Source organism: Rhinolophus sinicus, linkage group LG12, assembly GCF_036562045.2.
Source record: "Rhinolophus sinicus isolate RSC01 linkage group LG12, ASM3656204v1, whole genome shotgun sequence".
NCBI lineage: Eukaryota > Metazoa > Chordata > Mammalia > Chiroptera > Rhinolophidae > Rhinolophus > Rhinolophus sinicus.
This window is the reverse complement of record NC_133761.1, coordinates 43,221,862-43,243,458: the sequence shown is the minus strand read 5'-3', so window position 1 is coordinate 43,243,458 and position 21,597 is coordinate 43,221,862. Positions and strand designations below refer to the sequence as shown.

Sequence of the window (21,597 nt, the reverse complement as noted above, 5' to 3'; positions counted from 1 at the left end):
AAAACTATATTTATGATAAAGGACTAATATCCAAAATATATAAAGAACTCACACAGCTCAATAGCAAAAAAGCAATTAATCCAATTTAAAAATGGGCAAGGACCTGAATAGGCATTTTTCCAAAGAAGATACACAAACGGCCAACAGGTACATGAAAAGGTGCTCAGCATCAATCATCAGGGAATGCAAGTCAAAACCTCAATGAGATATTATCTCCCACCTGTTAGGTTGGCATTTATCAAAAAGACATGAGATAACAAATGTCGGTGAGGATATGGTGGAAAGGGAACCTGATACAATTATTGGTTGGAATATAAAATGGTACAGCCATTATGGAAAAGAGTGTGATGGTTCCTCAAACCCACTTCTGGGTTTATATCCAGAGGAATTGAAATCAGTATCTTGAAGAGATATCTGCACCCCCATCTTTACTGGAGCATTATTCTTAATAGCCAAGATATGGAAACATCCTAAGTGTCTCTCAACAAATGAATGGATAAAAGAAAACATGGTACATATATGAGTATACAGTGGAATACTATTCAGCCATGAAAAAGGAAATCCTGCCATTTAAAACAACATGGATGGAACTTGAGGGGATCATGCTAAGTGAATAAGTCAGAGAAAGACAAATACTGTGTGATCTCACTTATATGTGCAATCTAAATAAAAAAGAAACAATTCATATGGGGAGAGCAGATTGGTAGTTACCAGAGGTAGGGGTTGGGGGGAGGGGTGAAATGGGTGAAGGGGGTCAAAATGTCAAACTTCCAGTTATAACTTGGGGATCTCATGCACAGCATGGTGACTATAGTTAACAATACTGTGTTGTATATTTGAAAGTTGCTAAGAGATAAACCTTAAAAGTTCTCATCATAAGGCAAAAAAAGTTGTAATATATGATGTAATAGATGTTAACTTATTTTGCAGGACTTACATATATCAAATCATTGTTACACACCTAAAACTAATACAACATTATATGTCAATTATATCTCAATAAAAATTAGATTTAAAAAAGGCAAAATGGGATAAAAATGTTGATAATTGTTGAATTAATTCGGGTTAAGGTTGAGTATACTATTATATCTATTTTTGTGTATCTTTACATTTTTTCACATAAAAAAAGTTAGGGAAAACATTATTTAGTTGTCTCTAACCTGGATTGGTGTAAATTACTAACTGAACTACACTAAAAACGTCGGTTCAGTGCTAGGAAAAAAAAAACCTCACAGTGTAATTGCATTAACACATAGTAATATACAGTAGCTCATGTTTATGAGTAGTAGGAAAAAAATCACTATAATGAGAAATGGTTGTACAGTTTTACATTTCTTGAGATGAGATTATCTATTTTCAATTGAATTGGTGGCTAAATTTTAAATCCTAAACTGATAAAGTTGGGTAATAAATACATTTCCCTGAATGTGGAGAAAGTCTATTTACACATTTTATTTTCTCAGTAGACAGTAAAGCTTTCTCCGCGTCCGTTGGAAACACACAGCTCCTGTGTGCATCTGGCAGAACCCCCAGTACGGAGAAGAGCAGGTGCTGTTTCCGACGACACCTACTTGTGCGTGTCCCAAAACTATAGTTAGAAAATGGCTCCGATTTAGCTGCTTTTCCCAGAACTCGAAGATCGTCTTCCTGTTTATCTTGGTGGTATGCCTATACTTGTGATTTCTCTGTCCTCTGTAATGTATTAAAACAAGATTGTCACAGATGGGGAACAAGAGGTCAGTAGTTAACAATCAGATGTTTGATTTCCTGAGCAGAAAAGATACTCTCATGCATTTTTAACGTTTTTAAAGGAGAAATAGGGCTAGTCCCTTGAAGGTAAATTCTGTTCGCTGGGCTTTCCTTAAGACTCAACAGTCATGTCTACATTCGTTTCCTGATTTAACTGTCCTTTGCATTCAGCCTCAGCTTTGCCTCTTTCAGTAAATTTTTTGTCAATCTGTAGTAGTCACTGCTTTATAGCTTAAGTACGCATTGCCTGCCAGAAAAGCAAAGGGAAGCCGAATAGGTGCTCAGTTAGCTTTGGTCCCAGTTGGTGTGATATGGAGATACTACTTTTACTTTAATTCATCCTTCAATTTCTAGAACAATTGATCTCAATTAGGTTGGGGGCAGAGAAAAATTTATAGTAATTCCTGGCTTTGGGAGACACAAGCCTTTGTTCTTCCCAGAGTATTAGGTAACACACCTAGTGCTACTAATCGTGTTAACTTAATCAATGGGAGGGACACTCATGGCCTGACTCCTTTCACTATCTGTAGATGGGCATAATAATAAAACCCACCTCATAGTGTTATGAGAGAGAATTAAATGAGTTAACACTTGTAAAATGCTTAGGACAGAGATTGGAACATAATAGTAAGCACCGCAGAAGTGTTTCTAAATCTCTGAGTGACAATGTGAATCTTTTTATAACATTGAATTCGGTGATGACTGCTACAATGCTGGTGGAGTTCCAGACTCTTATTGGTGACTGTTTCATTGGCTACTGCAATGCCAGCAGGTGGTTTGGTGAAACCTCAATAATCTGGAATTAGTTCACAGATTAAGCATGACTAAGTGAAAATTCTGATTATCATGGGTCTTTGGAAATACTTGAAATAATATTTTATTTTGGACTGTTCTATTCATGAAAACTGTGTCATATTTGACTGATTAAGAATCTTCAAGATACACATGTTCAACTTTTGATTTTGCAGTTAATTGGAATAAAAGCTAATAAAGGTTTTGATATGAACATTTATTCTTATAAGTAGATATCAATGAAAATACCTGAAAAGAGCATATAGAGACATAAATACACTTGTTTGCACAGCAGACCTAAACAATAATTTCTAAAGAAATTGTTGGACTACCTTTACTACCTACAAATAACTAAACTTAGAAGAATCAAGAGTTTGTGGAATGAGTGTTCCCTAGTAAAGTTCCTGCCCTTGAGAATAATTAAGGATCATTAAGAATTACTACAGCAAAAGGAGTACTAGATTTTACTTGTATTGAAATTATACTTCATATATGTATATCAAAGATGTTTTAAAAGTTTACTCTCTTAAACCACTTTTAAGAATTTCTAGATTAATTTCCTTGGAATCTTGATTGGTGCAAAGGGCAGAGCTAGCAAGCCCTTTTTCCTTGTTCCCATCCATTCCTATGCATCCCTCTTAGGGCACTTAACTCGGAACTCTAGACTGTCATTATTTGTTTACATGTCTGCCCCCTGCACCAGACTGGACACCTATGTAGTGTAACTACTTCCTTGGTGTGCCAAGGACAGTCTGGCAGATTGCATGCTCCAATAACATCTGCTGAACACCCTAACTAGTAATATCTGAAACAATGACATATTACTGTATTAAATAAAGCTCTGGGAAAGTTGGATACATACCTGACATAGTTCCAGGTCTTGATTCTTGACAAAAAGTTGGATTTCGTTTGGTCTGGAATTTAAAGCTGTGAGTATAATATTTACTGCAGTCTCCCCAAGGCCAAGCTAACTGGAATTACTGTCTTCTTTCACCATGTTGGATTCCCAGGATACTGTTTATTTATACAGGAGTATTTAATGACACTTTGCAGTTCTGTGTAGTTGAAGAAGAGCTTTTATGTTTTTGGATTCAGGTTAGTTTTTTTAAAAAAAAATATCCTACAAACCAGTTTATAATGATTCCTTATATTCTTCTACCTTTGACCTACACATTTCAGCTCTTGTATTGTTAAGTCTGAAACGCTGTCATTTCATGTATAAATAGGACTGCTGAAGTTACTTGCAGCCTATTCAGATGACACACCGGCCAGGCACAGCCTTTCCACATTAGCAGGTGTGCAATACAGATTGCAAAAATCTAAATCACACCCTTTTTATTCTTAAAATAAATGGCAGGCGGAAAGAAACACCCTTGGCTTATTTCTGGTAAGGTTTTAATGTTCTACAAAACAAAGAATTGTATTCATCAGCGTAGCACAGATTCTATTCATAAGTCTTTTTTTTTTTTTTTTACTTTAAAAAGTCGTTAATGTAGTAATGCTCATTTACAACTCAATCCAATTCTCAGGAGTAGTTCTATCAATTTGAATTGAAGTGCCTGAATGCGGATATTGGAATGAGCGCTGATTGCTTTATTTCACTCGGTAGCCAAAAATCTCTTCCCGAGGTTTCAAACTCGGCAAGATATCACAGGGTTTGAAAATGGTAAAAGTACATCAAATTTCAGCACTTTTAAATTTCAGGGGATTGGATTAACACCGCAGCGATACTCATTTTTTGTTTTTAACCATTTCAAGCCTAATTGAAACACAGGCTGTATTGGTGTAATGGAAAAAGCAGCCTTGGAATCTGATAGACTAACGCCTGGAGTCAGTCCCAGATCTGCGTGACACCGGCCAAGTTACTTGACTTCTCTGAATTTCCGTTTCCTCCTGTGCAAAACGAGGGCTGTGGGAGCCACCTTGCCCCGAGTCCAGAGCGCCAATTCAACAAACAGCAGCCATGTTCTGATCCCGGCTCCGAGACGACCTGGCGGCCGGCGCTCTCCCAGCAGGTGTACCACAGTCCCAGACGCCCTTCGGTGGCTCGCGGGCAGGCCCCTCGGGATCCCCGCGCAGGCTCCGCAGGCGGCGGCGGCGTCCCGGACCCGCCCCCGGCGGAGCCGGCCGTAGGGCGGGGGGAGTGTGCGGAGACCCGCGCAACCCCGCAGAGCACGCGCAAGGGGGCAGGCCGCGGCGCCGCCCGTGCCCGAGCGCGAGTGCGCGCCCGCCCCCGGCCCGCCCGCGCCCCGCCCCGGCCCGCCCGCGCCCCGCCCCCGGCCCGCCCGCGCCCCGCCCCTCTCCTGCCCCCGCGCACCGCCCGCCCGGGTCGCGGCGGGGCCGTGGTGTACGTGCCGAGCGCGCAGAGCGAGTGGCGCCCGCACGCCCTGCGCTCCTCCTCGGGCCGGCCCGGCGCCCGGGACACTGAGGCGGCCAAGGAGGCCGGTCTCGCGCGCCCAGGCCCGCGCGCCGGACCGGAGGTCGCCGTCCGTTGCGGAGGCCGCGCTCCCTCAGCTGCAGCGGCGATGAGGCGCTGAGGCGGCAGCTGGCGCTGCGCGACCGGACCCGAAGGACTAGGAAGCGGTCGGGCCGAGGGCGCAGGGTCGGCCTCCCGGAGGCGAGGGGCGGCGGGTGCATGGCGCAGTGACGGCCCGGAGCCAGGCCGTCCGGCCGTCACCCCTCCCGCTCGGCCGCCGCCATGGCCAACGACAGCGGCGGGCCCGGCGGGCCGAGCCCGAGCGAGCGAGACCGGCAGTACTGCGAGCTGTGCGGGAAGATGGAGAACCTGCTGCGCTGCAGCCGCTGCCGCAGCTCCTTCTACTGCAGCAAGGAGCACCAGCGCCAGGACTGGAAGAAGCATAAGCTCGTGTGCCAGCGCGGCGACGGCGCCCCCGGCCCCGGGGCGAGCCAGCACCCGCACGCCGGCCCCGCGCCGCCCGCCGCCGCCGCGCCACCGCCCAGGGCCGCTGGGGCTAAGGAGGCCAGGAAGGCGGCGCCGCGCCGGGACAGCGCCGCCGCCGGGGACGCAGCCAATGCAAAGGCCAAGCCCGCGGCGGCCGCTTCCCCGCCTCGCGCGGCGCCGGGTGGCCAAGGCCCGGCGGCGGCGGCGGCTGAGGCGGAGCCCGCCAAGGAGGAGCCGCTGGGCCGCTCGTCGCTCTTCCAAGACAAGGCGAACCTTTACCCTCCGAGCAACACGCCGGGCGAAGGGCTGAGCCATGGCGGCGGCCCGCGGCCCAACGGGCAGACGAAGCCGCTGCCCGCGCTGAAGCTGGCGCTGGAGTACATCGTGCCGTGCATGAACAAGCACGGCATCTGTGTGGTGGACGACTTTCTGGGCAAGGAGACCGGCCAGCAGATCGGCGAGGAGGTGCGCGCCCTGCACGACACCGGCAAGTTCACGGACGGCCAGCTGGTCAGCCAGAAGAGCGACTCGTCCAAGGACATCCGAGGCGATAAGATCACCTGGATCGAGGGCAAGGAGCCCGGCTGCGAAACCATTGGGCTGCTCATGAGCAGCATGGACGACCTGATCCGCCACTGTAACGGGAAGCTGGGCAACTACAAAATCAATGGCCGGACGAAAGTAAGTGTTGCTCAGGGTTTGCGCTGGACCGCCCTCCCTGGGCGGCAGCCCCCTGCGCGCGACAGGTGCCGCGTAGGGCGAGGAGCCCCGTGTCTCTATCAAAGGGGTCCCCTTATGTAGCACCCCTTAGAGAGGACGGACGTGATCCGTCAGTGGGTGTTCAGCCGGTTTCTCTCCGTCCGCTGTTTTCCACGTACCGCGCGTTTACAAACTTCTCCGTCTCATTGCGTGGGCTCGCCCTTCAACTTTGCTGCCTTCTCTCTTCCATTGCGCTATTACTTCAAACCCAGATGGAGTTTTAGCTGCCCAGTGGGGGGTATTAAAGTACTACCCAAAGCAAATGCTGGGTCTGCGTCTGCCCTGTGTTTGCTTTAGTTTCTCCATTCTCTGTGATCTTTGAACCACTCGTCAGATTCTAACCTACAGAGTCGGATGCCGTGTTTGGTTAAGAATCTCCCCGCCGACCACAGAAAGGTAAATTTAAAATAAGCGTGTAGTTAAGAGCCTTCATATCAGGAAGACCATGGCCGCTCCCCTCCCCCCTCCCTGCTGTTCTGAAGCCCATTACAAAACTGGGAAAGAAGTATTTCCGTTTTCAGACCTCTCAGTGTAGGCAGGTTACATTTTTAGCATAGGTTTTCTTTATTTGCTTTGTTAATGCAATCCCTCTGTTTTGTAGCTTCCTGGAAAAAAGCATGGAATTGGAAAGGGAGGGAGGGCTCGTTCTAACATCTCCATTTGGTGAAATCTCTTTGTTTTCTCTTTACGAGTGTAGTTTTTCCCTAACAGATTCTACAGTTCCCACCTAGTGTAATCCCTCTCCCTCAGTGTGGTGAATGGTACTCTTTCCTCCTTAGTACTCTCTTGCAGTTCTTTTTCATTTTTCTTCCCGGATGATAGGAAATCTTTTCTTTGTATCCAGCTCCACTCCAAGCCACCCTGCTCCACCCTCCACCATCAATCTCTGATTTTGTGAGTTGAGAGCTTGTTTTAGGAGACCATCACACGTGCATGTTTGCATACACACTGACTCTTCCCAGTAGTTCTTTGTGTGAGTCAGGCCATCTATTTTGTTAACCGTTTTGTGTTGCCTCTCAGGCGGCCAGAAAGGCTGAGCATAGGCAATGAGGAAAGGTCTAAACATGAAAATTTTGTGGGGGAAATACGGTGTGAAGTCTGATTTACGTGTGACCACTTCCTTGCCATTGCTACATGAAGGCACATGTCTTCAATATCCTGTAGTCTCAAAAAATGAACAGTTGCTTAATCAACCTGTCTTTAATGAGATTTTCGTTTATATATTTTTAAGTAACTTTGTCATGGACCGAATCTGAATGTAGTCATGAACTCGAGAGCAAGAAAGGAACTAGCTTGAGTCTATAGCTCTGCGAAGACTGACCTAAGTATGTTGTTGGGGCATAAGCTTCAGGGGAAGTCATGAAGATAATGGCAAAATCTTCCTTGATCTGCTTGCATTAATTTAGCTCTCCACGTTAAGCTCAGCCCTCTTCTCTCCTAGCTTCCTGTTTTCACCTGTCCTCAGGGAAGGGACTGCAGTCAGCCTTGTTCTTAGACTAGTTGCTTCTCAGGAGGAGGCTGTTAGAAAAGAGCCATCACCTTCCTAAGAAGCCCCAGTGGCTGAAGGAAACAGTAGTTCAGGTTTTAAATTACTTGACTGTACATACCGTTTTGTGATAAGGGACTAGCTGAAGGAAGGATTGATTTTTAACTCTTTAGATTTGATCTTATGCTTATAGGAATTTTAGGGACACAATCTCAGGATCTATGAATGATTTTAGGGAATCCCTTTCATTGGCTGAGAGAGTTGATACTAATCGTGTTTACTCATGTAATTTAAGTATGTATGTACGTATGAATGACTAAATGAATAAGTAAATAAATAAGCAAGCTTGCTTTGGGGGAAGGACACGGCAGTCAAATTACCAGCCACCACATTTGCAGAACCAGCGTGTGCTGTGCTACGCACCAGATTTGTCTCAATACAGACATGATGACGATAATCTTAATCCTATAAAGCAGGTAGTATCATTCCTAATTTACATTTGAGTCTATTTCAGCTCAGACTTGGCCAAGGCCTACCACTTAGGATAACCTAGCTGGGATTCAAACTTTGGTCATTTAGCTAGTAGCAAGCTCCATGCTTTTTCTACTGCCCTGCATGTTAGGTGAGAAGGTGTGGACTGCTTAGCATACTACTGGAATGAAAATTTGATATACAGATTTTGTTGACAGTGACTCTCACTAGCCTTGTACATGAATCGTATTTTATAGATGGGCTATATAAACTTTATTAGGTGACTATACAATGTTTATTTCAGATCTTGGCCAAAAAGCCACTGTCTAGCTATCCACCTGAATCATGCCCATTGCCGTGGCTCTTAAGAGACGCAGAACATGGATATATATGTGATTGACGAGAGGGGCTTCAGTTAAGAATTTTATTACCCTTTACAACATTACAGAGATTTGAAGCATTACTTGCCTTGATGTGTAGTATTTTTCTCACTTAGATTTTCACAGAATCTCTGTAAAATAGGTAGATTGTTGCTGTAGTCGCTCTGTTTATAGATTAGAAAAGTGAGCCCGGGATAGTTAGGTCACTTACTGGAAAACATGCAGCACACTGGGACTTAAAGTCAGGTTTCCTGACCAAAGTTCTGATGTTCTTCTTCACTGACGTTACTCTCTGGGGTCTTCGTGTTATGTCAGGGCCTGCTAATCAGGTGCTATGTAATGGGCTGTGGCTCCTTCAGTGCAGGCTCTGATGTCCCCCGCCTGTCTGGCCATAGCTTGTCCAACTACTTTAAAAGAAGAACTGCAGGGAAGGATGGCGTAACGCGGGAGAAAAATGGGAACATGGTTGTACCCACTTGTGTAGCTGATCCCCTCTTCCCACCTTTTCTGGTCCTTTTTTGGGGGAATTTTACCCCCTTTTGCTCTTAAATTGACCTTTGATCCTTCATCCTTTCTCACACCCTTTCTTCCATCAAGAAGCCTTAAAGTGATGTCCAGTAAGGAAGAATCCTGGTCTGCTGGTTTGTGAAGAGTAGTGTTGTGTGGGCTGTAAGAAATCACAGGAGTCTTCACGTGGGGGCAGAGGAAGAAGGAATGCAGAGGACTAAGGATCATGGGAAAGTGCTGAACTGTTCAGTTGGAGTTTCTTAGCCACTGTAAAGGAAAAAGTTTGCCTGCTAAAATTAAAATACTAGAATCACATACATACTTCTGGAATTTTATCCCAAATTTAACTCTGTTCAGTTAAAAAGTACATAAAGGAGTGATAAAATAGGTTGAGACCAATAAGCAGCAGATAATATTCCTAAGATTTTTCACTTAGTACTGCAGTTAATTACTCAGCTCTGGCTGATTACGGCTTTTTAAAAATATGTATGTATACATTTTATTGGGGAATATTGGGGAACAGTGTGTTTCTCCAGGGCCCATCAGCTCCAAGTCGTTGTCCTTCAATCTAGTTGTGGAAGGCGCAGCTCAGCTCCAAGTCCAGTTGCCGTTTTCAGTCTTTAGTTGCAGGGGGCACAGCCCACCCTCCTGTGTGGGAATCGAACCGGCAACCCTGTTGTTAAGAGCTCGCACTCTAACCAATTGAGCATCCGGCCGCCCCTGATTATGGCTTTTACAACAAAGACTAGGGGGAGGGAAGTTCTGTCACTTTATTATCACTGCCTTAGAAGTGGTGGTGACAGTCCTCTTCAATGTTATAAACAAAACCAAAAAAAACTCACTCTCTCTCTACTCTTGGCATCCAGGATGTATAAATTGAAGCAGCTTGTTTAATGTTTTAAAAGCTGTATCAAAATTCAAGATCAAAGTCAGTCATTCTGTATGCAGAAAGGCTGGAAATACTGCCGCTGCAGTAATTTTTACATAGCGCTTTAAAATTTAAGAGCTGCATGTGGACTGAAAGAGTAGTCTTAATAGGTTGTGACTGAACCAAGTTCAACTTTGTAGGAAGACATGTTATGTAGTGAATTAGTTTACATGCAGTTTACATAGAAGGTATCTCCTAAAGGAATTTTATTTGAAATTAAAAGGGTTTTTTTTGACATGTTTATAACTCTTCACTTATCTACGGCCTACTAAGCCACAAAAATACCCTGCAAAACCTTAATCACACCGGAGGGCATCTAAACGGAGGAGGGTAGTGGACTTGGTGCTGCTGTTAGATCTGGGTTGGATCCTGCATCTGCACGTTTCTGTGTCCTTGAGCCAGTTGCTTAGTCTCTGAGCCTCAGTTACTCCATTTATAAAATAGTGTTAAATGAAACCTGTCTTTCCTGCCTCTCACCTTGCTGTAAAGACATGGATGCAAAAACTTTTTAAGTTGTAGAACGCTGTGCAAAACTGTTGTTAATTGTGTTTCCCCGAAAATAAGACCGAGCCAGACCATCAACTCTAATGCGGCTTTTGGAGCAAAAATTAGTATAGGACCCGGTCTTATCTTACTATAAGACCTGGTCTTATATAATATAAAATAATATACTATAATATAATACCGGTCTTATATTAATTTTTATTCCAAAAGGCACATTAGAGCTGATGGTCCGGTTAGGTCTTATTTTCGGGGAAACACAGTAACTACTACTGTTCTTCCCATTTAAATTTTTTTCTATTTTTCTGATTTTTTCTTTAAGAGTGCTGTGCTTTTCCTGTCTTTCCCCGTTATAAGCAGGAGGAAAAAAGACTTAGTGATCACCCATTTTTGACCTAACAGTTCCCCCCCACCCCCCCCATACACACACTTTTTTAAAACAGGAAATAAGTTCCAGAGAGGTTAAGTGACTTGTTCAAGGTCAGAGCTGGTTCGTGACAAACCTGACTGACTGACGTTTGAATTAGTTCATTCTCATATCTGCAACTTTATGCTGCATCTCATGTAAAAATTGCATATTCCTATTTAACTAATTTCGGTCTATTTTATAACATTTTTGAGGATTGCTTGAACATTTATGACTTTTCCTTCTCCCATTAACTATCATTCTGCAGTTTGGCTTATCTGACATTCTAGTTTAAATTTTCCTCCTTTAGATAATTCCTCCCCAATTTCCCTAGGTATTCTGTATTCACCTTCTTTCTCTTCCTCGGTCATTAAAGCCACTTTCCCTGAAACAGGTCGAGTCTGCCTGCACTTAGTAGGAACTGTCTTTTTGTGCTGTGTCTGATTTACATGTTTATCCTGTTTTCCTTTCCCTTATTTTCCTCTATCAGCCCTGAAATCTTTGTTCATCTCCTCCCATGTTTTCTGACACCTCTGCCTTTCTGGTATGGCTTCGGATTGATGTTATCAACTTAGTTGTTTTTATTTAATTTTTTGCTTTAGGCCTTTCACACGCCACCAAATGTTTCAGTCTCCCTTTCATTTTTGCACATTCGTAAACAGTTTTCATGGATGCAGTTTACTACTGTGCTGGCATTCGGTCTCCTTTTCCACTGTGCCCTTGTTTCTGCACTTGAAACATTGTAACTACAGGATGACATTCAGATCTTAGCTTGTCTTTGCCTCTTATTCCAGCTAATGCTTTTTGTTCCAAAAAAAAAATGAAAGAAACAAACAGAAAACTGATAAATGGCTAACCTAAGTTTTTCTTTTATTTCACACCTGTATTTCCCAGTCCAAACTCTGAACTATTCTGTCACCTTTATTGGAATGCTTTGTACTTCATTATCACATTTTTCCAGAACCAAGTCACTGTTGTATTTCTGAAGACCTTGGATAGTATCTATATCCTCTGTTTGCTTATTGAAATCACCATAAAATTTTCATGAGTGTGGAATTCTTCTTTTCCTTATTCATTGTCCCAAATCCCATTTCTGTTTGTTGTTTTTTCCCAAATCCCGTTTCTTTACCAAAGCAAAATACAAGTACTCTTCTCCTTATTGTATTTTCTGAGTCCTGTTTTGATAATCTTTTCATTCATTTGTTCATTCAACAAGAATGAAGTAAATACCTTCTACGTATAGGTACTGTTTGGGGAGCTAGGAAAACCTGAGCAACCGGAACAAAACTCCTCTTCTCATGGGAGGTGAGGGGTGGGCAGACAGGCAGTAAACATGTACAATTAAATACACAACATGTTAGGTGGTAAAAGTTAGGACAAAAAGTAAACAAGGACAGAGTGGCCTGGGGAACTCTGAGTAGTACCTGCAGACATGATGGGAATTAGTTGGATCTGGACATAGTTTGAAAGTAGAGTCAGTGAGATTTGCTGATGGATTAGATGTGAGGTGTGAGAGAAAGGAAGGAGTCAAGAATGACGCCGAGGTTTTTGGCTTGAGCAGTTGGAGGGAATAGTTATCATTTTATCTTGCCTAACTCTTCTCCTTTTCTTCTCTTGCCCCACTTTTTCAGTTTCCATTTATAGTAGGTTGTCGACGCTTTTTGCAGCCAAAGCCTGAAGAACAAGGTTCTATGCTCTACTTTTCCACATTCCTTCAAATTGGCTGTGCTTGCTGCCACTGCTGTTGACTTTACAGTCCCATCCTTCCTTCTCCAAAGGCGTTTGGGTTTCTTTGCACAGTCAGTTCTGGCACAACAGGGTGGGGGCTGCTGGGGATCCTGCCGCACGTGTGCTGCTGACAAGTGCTTCTGCTTTCTTGCGTGAACTACTCACGATGGCTTGAGGGTGCATCTGTGTCACAAGAATTACACAGATCCTGAAATTTAGGGAAACTGGAGAAAACTCGTTCAACATGAGGGGCAAGCATAGATTTAGATTAAATGTGAAAATAGAAGTAAAACATTCATTCCATTTAAACATGTCTTGAAAAAATAAAACTACTACAGAAAATTGAAAAGAGGTAGAATGACCGTAAAACATCAAAAATAATTCCATTGACAAATAGATACGAGCAACTATACGATAGCTTCCTAAAGTAGTAAATAAAGAAGGGGGAAGTTTATGACAGCTTAGGGACCATCTTTGATGGTCTGAAAAAATGTTAGTGGAATATGAGCCCTCATCCTCTTGAGGTGGAGCCTGACACTGGAATTAGAAATAAAAGTACCAACTTTCAAGTGGCAACTGAAAGTGTTAAAATTACAGTATACATAGTATCCAGGACTTTTAAGCATAGGAAGCCTTGCTTTTGACTCCTGGGCAAGGGAGTGTTATAAAAGTATGGGTATTTTAAAAACTTAAAACCTGAAAGGTCGATCACCAGCTATGGAATCCAGAAACCTATAATCTCTAATTCAAACAACTTCAATTTAAGACTTATTTTTGTATAATAAAACCTAGATTGGAAATACCACATCTAGTTCGTTGAAAAGGTCTAATCAGGAGTTTGGAATCTTAAAAGATTGACCATGCATCTGAATTTTTTCTCATGAATATTGGTAATCAACTCATCTATAAGTGTTAACTAGAACTTCAGAATAATCTGGATGAAACAAAACTTGCCATGAACTGAATAATTGAAGCTGGGTGGTAAGTATAAGGAGATCGTTACACCAGTCTCTGTACCTTGGGATAGATTTGAAATTTTTTCATCAATACGAACATTTTTTAAAGAAAAAAAATGGGAACTAGAAGTTCCGAGTCTATAGTTTCAAACCATTTGTTGTTGCTTAATTGCTCTCTGATTTTAGCCAAATTTTCTAACAAAGCAGTAGCTTCCTCATCAGTGTAACAGGTTATTAATAGGACCTCTTTGAGTAGTTTGTTTGAAGTGGATAATAGGTGAGAAATGCTCAGCAACCAGTGCTCATTTAGCATGAGCTGTAATTATAACAATAGCAGAAGGAAGAGGACGGGGCAGCCAGGACTTCAGCTATAATATTAGGGTTTGTTAAAGGCTCCTTGATCTGTCTCTTACTCTGGCATCTGTACGCTGGTGGACTTCTCCACCTGAATGTTCTGGAAGTACTGCAAACTCAGCATGATTAAGACCAAAGTTTCCTTTTGGAGAGCATGAGGGTGGGTGGGGGTGTCTGATGGGGGAACATGTTTTAAAATTGATCCTATCTATGAACTCCATGATTCTTTCAACAACGATTTATATAGTGCCTGAAATATGCAAGACGAGTGCTGGGCACTGCGAGTACCCCAGTGCCTGGTCGGGGGGATTCTGTCTGCTCTCTGGAGTGTTACTGTGGGAAGGGATGCAGCACTGAGCCTGCAGTGAGTCCCATGTGTGATGCAGCTTGTGAGACGCACAGCATCCTGGGGGAGCGCGGCCTGGGAGACCCAGCGGGCTGCCAGCCAGAACCGGAGTCCCTGAAGAAGCAGTGATTAGACTGAGGTTTCTGGAGAGTGAGTCCATTTCAGGAGAGTGAAAGTCTCCAAGTCGAACAGAGCATGATGTTGTAGAGGACCATTCCTTCCTTTATCAGTATATCAGTTTTACTCATTTAAAAATTATTTCCTCTCTGTCTCATTCCTCATTCCCCTTTATACTTTCCTATTGAAACCCACCTTCATCTCTGTCCTAGATTACTGTAAAAGCCTAATTTTGTTGTTTCCCCGTAAATAAGACCAGGTCTTATATTAATTTTTGCTGCAAAAGACGCATTAGGGCTTATGTTCAGGGGATGTCATCCTGAAAAATCATGCTAGGGCTTATTTTCCGGTTACGTCTTATTGTCGGGAAAACACGGTATATCTTTCTAGTCCATTCTACCCATTGCCCTTGGCTTTATCTTTCCAAAACACAGACCCCTATCCCATTCTCCTGGTTGAAAATACTTCTTTCCCCCAAAGTCTTGATGTGCTGTGCAGCTTTTTTAGAAGAACATTTCATTTCCTGTCATGCTTTGTAGTCCAGCCACCAGAGCCTAGGAGGAGGTTCTGTTTTCTACCCCTGTGCATTTCCCTGGCTCTTTCCCTGTGGAATCAGAGGTTTCTCTGATTTGTTTCTTGCCTGGGTTTCTCTAAGCAGAACTACCACTCTACGCTGTCCTGTCTGTGGGCGTGGCACTTACCACTGATGGGACACCTACAATGGTGCTTTCCTCTGCTGATTGTGAGCCCCTTGAGGAGGGGGAACAGCCAGTGGGACCCTTGTCCTGTTCACATTGGTGTCCTCAGCTTCTGCGTCTGGCACAGTGCGTACTATGTTTTGAATTTCCACAGCACCACCTGAGATTTTAATAGCTTTATACCTGGATTGTTACATGGTATTGTTGTTTCCCTTAATTCATTCTTCTCCATGTACCACCTGTATCCATCTTACATAGTTTTACCAACACTTATAAAAATCATACTCAAAAATCTTCCAGATTTAGTTAAAAGATACAGTTTGATTCTCATGCATCTAATACTAGCAGACTGCTTAGACCCACACCATCTGTCCACGTCCTCTCTTCTCTGTTTCTCTGTTGCTCCTCTTCTAAATACAACCACTCTTTCAGCCAGACTGTTTTCCTGTTACTCCTGCCCGGCTCACTCCTCCCAACACGTCTGTGAATTCTTTGGTTCACGACCCACACCCCTCCCCCCACAATTTAAACCCCGTATGTCCTTTAGGGTCTAGCTTAAGTCCCATTCCCAAATATCTCCCTGACTCTGAACCTCCATTGAGCTCTTTTCTCAAAAGCTTTATGTACCTTTTATTCCTAAAGTATCTTCTTCAGAAAGTTACAAGGGCAGGGAGGCTGCTTTAATTTACATAGTTCTGTCTTCCGGAAGCACCTTTGCTGCTCTCCTCAGTCACTCCTCAGTCATTATTCATGGTAACACTTCGTGAATTGCGCTCATCCTACCGGCCCTGTCTGTACCTCACCTCTGCTTCCCCTTTTTTCTGTCCAGTTTCTACAACTCCGATAAGACTTTGAACATGCGGGAGGGTTTTTGTCCAATTGTGGTCAGTTCCCTATTCTGTGCTTACTATGCTGTTTCTAGTCCCCATTTTCCAGATAAAAATAACCCAGGCCCACGTGGCCTAAACTATTTCTGACTCTGAATACTGAAGGTAAAATGGAGTTCTGTGCTATTGCCTAGGCCCAAAGTCAGTTGATCAGGTTACAGATTGTGGTAGGATCCTGCACCTGCAGGAGCCTCCAGGGCAAGTAGCTTACCTCCCTCACCCCCACCCATGGCACGGGAATCCCCAGGGAACACGTGTCACTTCAAAACAAAGCAACATAATAGACAAGATGTTGAAAGAAAGCGACCAGACCCACTGAATGCTCTTGTGTGACCTAGAAGAGGAGCTGTGGCTACGAGCTGGCGGGAGCTTAACATTCCTACCACATAACTGGTGAGCAAAGGACAAATGTTTTAGAGCAAAAATTTAAATTTCTAAAGGTATAGTTTTGATTTAGTTTTAGAACTCTGATTTATTCAAAATCTCAAATAACCTTAAAGGAGGTTTAGGAGTTATATTTAACAAGATGAGAAATATTTCTTGATGATCAGAAAACCTTTGCCCTTAACCACGTTCAAGCATTTCATCAACTTTGGGGCAATGGTGGTTTACCTGTGTTGACAGGACACTGGCAGTGCAGCGACAGACTGCAAGTGTAGAGGCCGTTTGAAATTGGTCTGGGAATGCATTTGAACATTTTTATGCTTTAAAAGAATTTCACGTCCCAATTTTGCTTAATTTTGGTATTTAAAATGTATTTTTTCATTCTCTGAGTACAGTTTTTTAGTTGGTAAAGGAAAGTAGCCTGAGATTTAATATTTACCACAGATAATTTATGTGCAAAGAAGGGTTGTAGTTTTGGGTGGTTACAACCCAGAGTATTTTGGAATTGAATTTCTTGAATAAACAAAGTTTTAGCCGAAAATCATGTAAGATAATAAAATAACATTCTTCCCAATAGCTCACAAGTTTTTCAAGGTGATTATGTAAGTTACTGGTTCTTAGCTTTGTGTTGCTTCTGGGCCCATTTAGGATCAAAAGGAAGCGGTGTACCGTCTCACCATAATCATGACTGTACACAGTTTTCCTGACAGTAAAGCCCATCCAGAGACACTGCATTAAGAACCAGTGTTATAAGAAGCGTTCTGAAGAACAAAACAAAACGAAAAACACTTTTATTCCTTTTGTGTCTGGTTATGAAGAGCGAAGTTTCTGTTTTGTTTGTTCAGTTGGTATTCTTGCCCTGTGTCTATAGAGATATGCTCCCCACACTCTGCCATCCACAAATAGTCTCAGTTTAAAGTTCTAGAGCCCCCGATGAAGGGGTATGTGTTGTAACTTAACACCAGTGGTCTGTACAGACTTTGGAACGACGTTGGCCTTGCACAGCCTGCCTATGAAACAGCAGTTCTTCGGTGGGTACCAGGGGGGCACCGTGACCTCCCTGAGCATGTCTTTGCGGGGGGCACGCTGTTCCAAGCCCATGTGCGGGGGCGGGGGGGGGGATCCTCGCTGTGGGATTCTGGGTGTGAGGTTTTGCATAAAAAGACAGACTTACCCCAAAGTTTGGCGCTGGATTTTGCTTCTCACTTTCCTCTTCCTTTTACACTGTCCTGTTCCCACTGTGTATGTTCATGTGTGTTTTGCTTTTGTTTGGTTTTACTTGTAACTGGCATTTCAGTGAGATTAATCTGAATTTTAAAAAAATAAAAACCTTAGTAATAGTGCACCAGGGCAGGGGTGGGGCGGGGAGTGTGCTTTTACTAACAAAAATGAAACATTCATATCAGTTGATTTTCTTTATATTAAAAATAATTCCTATAATTGTTAGAGCTGAAGTATCTCTTGGTAATTTTGATAGAAAGTATTTTTAAAATATGTAAAACTGTTTATATTGCTGGTTTTCAGGAACTATGCTTTGATGTTGCATAGTAACTGGAAGATTGTTCTCTAATGTATACTTACTCTAAAGGTTCTCCCAGGTGTTTCTTCATCTTAGAATTGTCTGGGGCTGGGTGATTGTTGACCCAGCAGGAATGGGAGCAGGGCCTGCTGGCACTGCTCTGGATTCTTGTCACCCGGCTCTCAGCTCTGAGCAAGTCACTCAACTTCCCTCCAGTGTCTTCGTCTATGAAATGGGAATAACACTGACCTAACTGACAGAAGAAATGTTGAGAGATTGATTATTGTAAAAAGCTTTATAAAAAGTGATTATATTTTTAGCTCTCAGCAGCGCCTTTTCGAAGTATTAATTAAGCCTTGGCCGCCTGCCCTTAACTCTAAACCTTTGCTCTCACTCACTGTATTCGTTAACATTGGCATCACAAGTTCAAGTTCAGTGTTAGATTCAGAGTTCTTGGCTCGCATTCAGTCAACCTTATTTTTAATCTAACCTACTCTGTTGCTGATTGGGCAGTTGGCACAGCCTTGGCACTGTGAAGAGAGAAACTAGTCATAGATTAGGTTAGATTGTTTTGTAACTTGCTGGTATTATTTATTTTTTATTTACCATATCGTGTATAATTTAACAGGAGTCTTTTAAAACAAAATCCTAACAGGTAATTCTTCCTTAGCTATTTTTCAGTCATGCTTTATGGCTTCTTTACCCTTAATGCTCTCATCTTGAGGATATTATCAATTCCTAGAAGTATTTTGGTGTCCGTGCTGTTGAATTTGACTCCTGTAATAATTGTGCTCATAGTGAAAAATGCATTTTTAAGGTGCTCGTGTTGCCCTTGTTTTAAGAAATTGCTTGTAGAGTACACCCTTTTTTCTAAAATTGATCGTTCTTAATATTTTTAATAGTTGAAACATGAAACCATTTAGATGTGAACCATCTTACTAAATGTATTATAGGAAATAGCTTTTTTATGTTGACACTGGACAGTTATTTTAGTCATTTACAAAGAAAATAAAGCTTATTTGAAAATAAGGAATAAAGGGAAAGTGAATTTAAACTGCACGTGTCCACATCTGTATTTTTCTTATAGAAATCCATGCTGTCTAGATATTATAGGAGAGTAATTGCTTTCAAGTGTATAAAACTTTGAGTAATTTAATATAGTTTAAATACTTGGTCGTTTTAGTGCTTACTGTCTTTTCAGTTTGGGAATTGCATATATATCTTAACTGTAAAAATCTTATAGGAAAGAGATTGCTGCTTTGCTTGTGACTTTACATGTTTTCTGATTATAAAATGAATGCAGTGCTTCCAAATACAGGAAGAAAAAATTGACAGAATAGAAAAGGGCAATTGCCAGATTAAAAATTATAGGTGGAGATTTGTTCTAGTAAATCTTAGGACCAAGGAGACAAAAAATCAATAAGGGAACAATAGAGGACTTGAGCATTATCTGCCAATTTGACCTAATTGACATTTGTTGAACACTCCTTGAAATAATGGAATTAAACACATTCTTTGCAAGCACACATGGTACAATCACCAGAGTAGATCCCATGCTGAGCTGTAAAACTAGTCTGAGCAAACTTGAAAGGACTGAGGGACATCAGAGTATGTTCTAGGACCACAGTGGAATTCAGTTAGAAATAAATAATAGGAAAAATCATACAAATCCCATATATGTTGAAATTAAACAACACATTACTAAATAACTGTGAGTCAAAGAAGAAATAGATACAGACATATAAATTTAAAAGAAAACATAAGAGGAAATCTTTGTAACTTTGAGATTAGGTAAAGATTTTTTCAGACAAAAAGAAGATGAACCATAAAAGAAAATAATTGACAAATTGGACTTCAAACGTTAAAGCCTTTTGATTATTGAAAAACACCATTTTTTAAAAAAGACAAACCCTTTGGGTGAAAATACTTGCAAAACATATACCTGACAAAAAAGCTTGTATCTGGAATGTATAAAGATTTCTTATAACTTAAGAAGAGAAACAACCCAACAGAAAAATAGGCAACAAATTTGAATAGAAATTTCACAAAAGAAGATATATGAATGACGAAGTACATGAAAAGATTCTTAACATCATTTCTTACTAGAGAAATGAAAATTTAAAACTCACTGAGGTCCACTATACATATACTAAAATGGCTAAAATTTAAAATATTGACAATGTCAAGCTTTGGCAAGGAGGTGGAGGGATTAGAATGCTCACACACTGATAATTCATTACTTGTGGGAATGTAAAATGGTGTGGCCACTTTGGAAAACAGGTCAGCCATTTTTCAAAAAGTGAAATTATAGACTTGGCACGTGACACTCAGTATCTAAGTTTTCCACTCTGACATATCTACCAAGAGAAGTAAAAACATGTCCACACAAAGACTTGAGTATAATTATTCATCATCATCAAAAACAGGCAACGATCCAAGTGTCCATCGTCTGGGAACTAGATAAATGAAATGTGGTGCATCACACAAAGGGATACTACTCAGCAGTGAAATGAAGTGAACTAACTCCTCTTGTGCAACAAGTGGGTGAATCTCAGAAACACTGCCAAGTGAAAGTGTGTACCATAAATTATTTCACTGACTCCTTGTGGTAGAAGTTTGGGTGCTTTCTAATTTTTTTTCTATGACAATTCTGCATTAAATATTCTTGAAGATAATATCTTTGTGCATTTTTACAAAGTTTTATAAGAAAATTTTCTAGAAGTAGAATTGCTGGGTTACAGAAGATGATAAAAATCTTATCTGATATTGCCAACATTTGCTGAACACTTATGTACCAAACACTCCAGACCTTCTTGTTTAACTCTCCCAGAAGCCATGTGAGCTATAGTTACTATTATTTTCTTCATTTTAGAGTTGAAGAAACTGAGGCACCAGAATTTTTTTTTTTTTAAGTTCCAAATTATACACTAGGAAATTGCAGAGGCCGGGCCCAGACCAGGATAGTCTGATTCCAGCTCTTGACCTCTTCGCTAAGATGTGAAGTATGCTTCTTTTCGTTATGCATGTTTTCAGGGTGTTGTGTTTTCAGGTCTCCCAACTTGCTCTATGCATGACAGAAATTTCTTAATTTTAAAAAATTGAGGATGGGCCAAATATTTATCAAATGAGTCTCCTTACTGAAATCATTTCAGAAAGGCACCATTGGAATGTTGTTTAATTTCATCATGGACAAACTCACACTCAAGAAAAATACCAACCATTTACTTAAAGGGACATTCTTTTGGTAGTTTACAAATGTAGTATACAATTCTTTGAGCAGGTTAGTTTTTTCACATGAACCAAGTAGTAAAGCTCCTATTAACCATACGGTTTGCAGGTGGGCAGTATATGCAGAGGGTATCACCACCCTTCACGTGTGAAATCTGCGGCAGAATCACATGCGTGGCAGGATCCCATGAGAGCTTCTGAATCCGATTCTGAATCCAGGGTGAAGGGCAGACATGAAGTCTTAAAACTTCATGGAGATTCTAATTTACATTTGAGTCTGAGAAAACTGGTATAGGGCATACTCTTAATTGGTAAGAGATATAAAAAATGTGATACATGATTCCTCAGATACCCAAAGGACATTGAGTAACTATTCTAAACACCTTAACGACCACTAAATTGGCAAAGAAAAAGGACCGCTTACTAACTAAAACAACTGGTTTACATTTTCTTAATTGTATTAATCCCATAAATTAACACTTTCACCTTTTCCCCCAGG

General features: G+C 41.8%; 1 protein-coding gene across 4 annotated transcripts in view; it reads left to right on the top strand.

Moving 5' to 3' along the window:
* The first annotated feature begins 4,852 nt into the window (after nucleotides 1-4,852).
* Nucleotides 4,853-21,597, top strand: part of EGLN1 (egl-9 family hypoxia inducible factor 1) — a 51,225-nt gene continuing 34,480 nt past the window's right edge. For 2 of the 4 annotated variants that reach the window (XM_074316456.1, XM_074316458.1), the window contains exon 1: nucleotides 4,853-6,124. In XM_074316456.1, coding sequence (XP_074172557.1) covers nucleotides 5,240-6,124 — 885 coding nt within the window. In that variant the 5' untranslated portion in view covers nucleotides 4,853-5,239. The remainder of the gene's footprint in view (nucleotides 6,125-21,597) is intronic. The other 2 variants (XM_074316457.1, XM_019757349.2) reach the window with 2 other exon arrangements.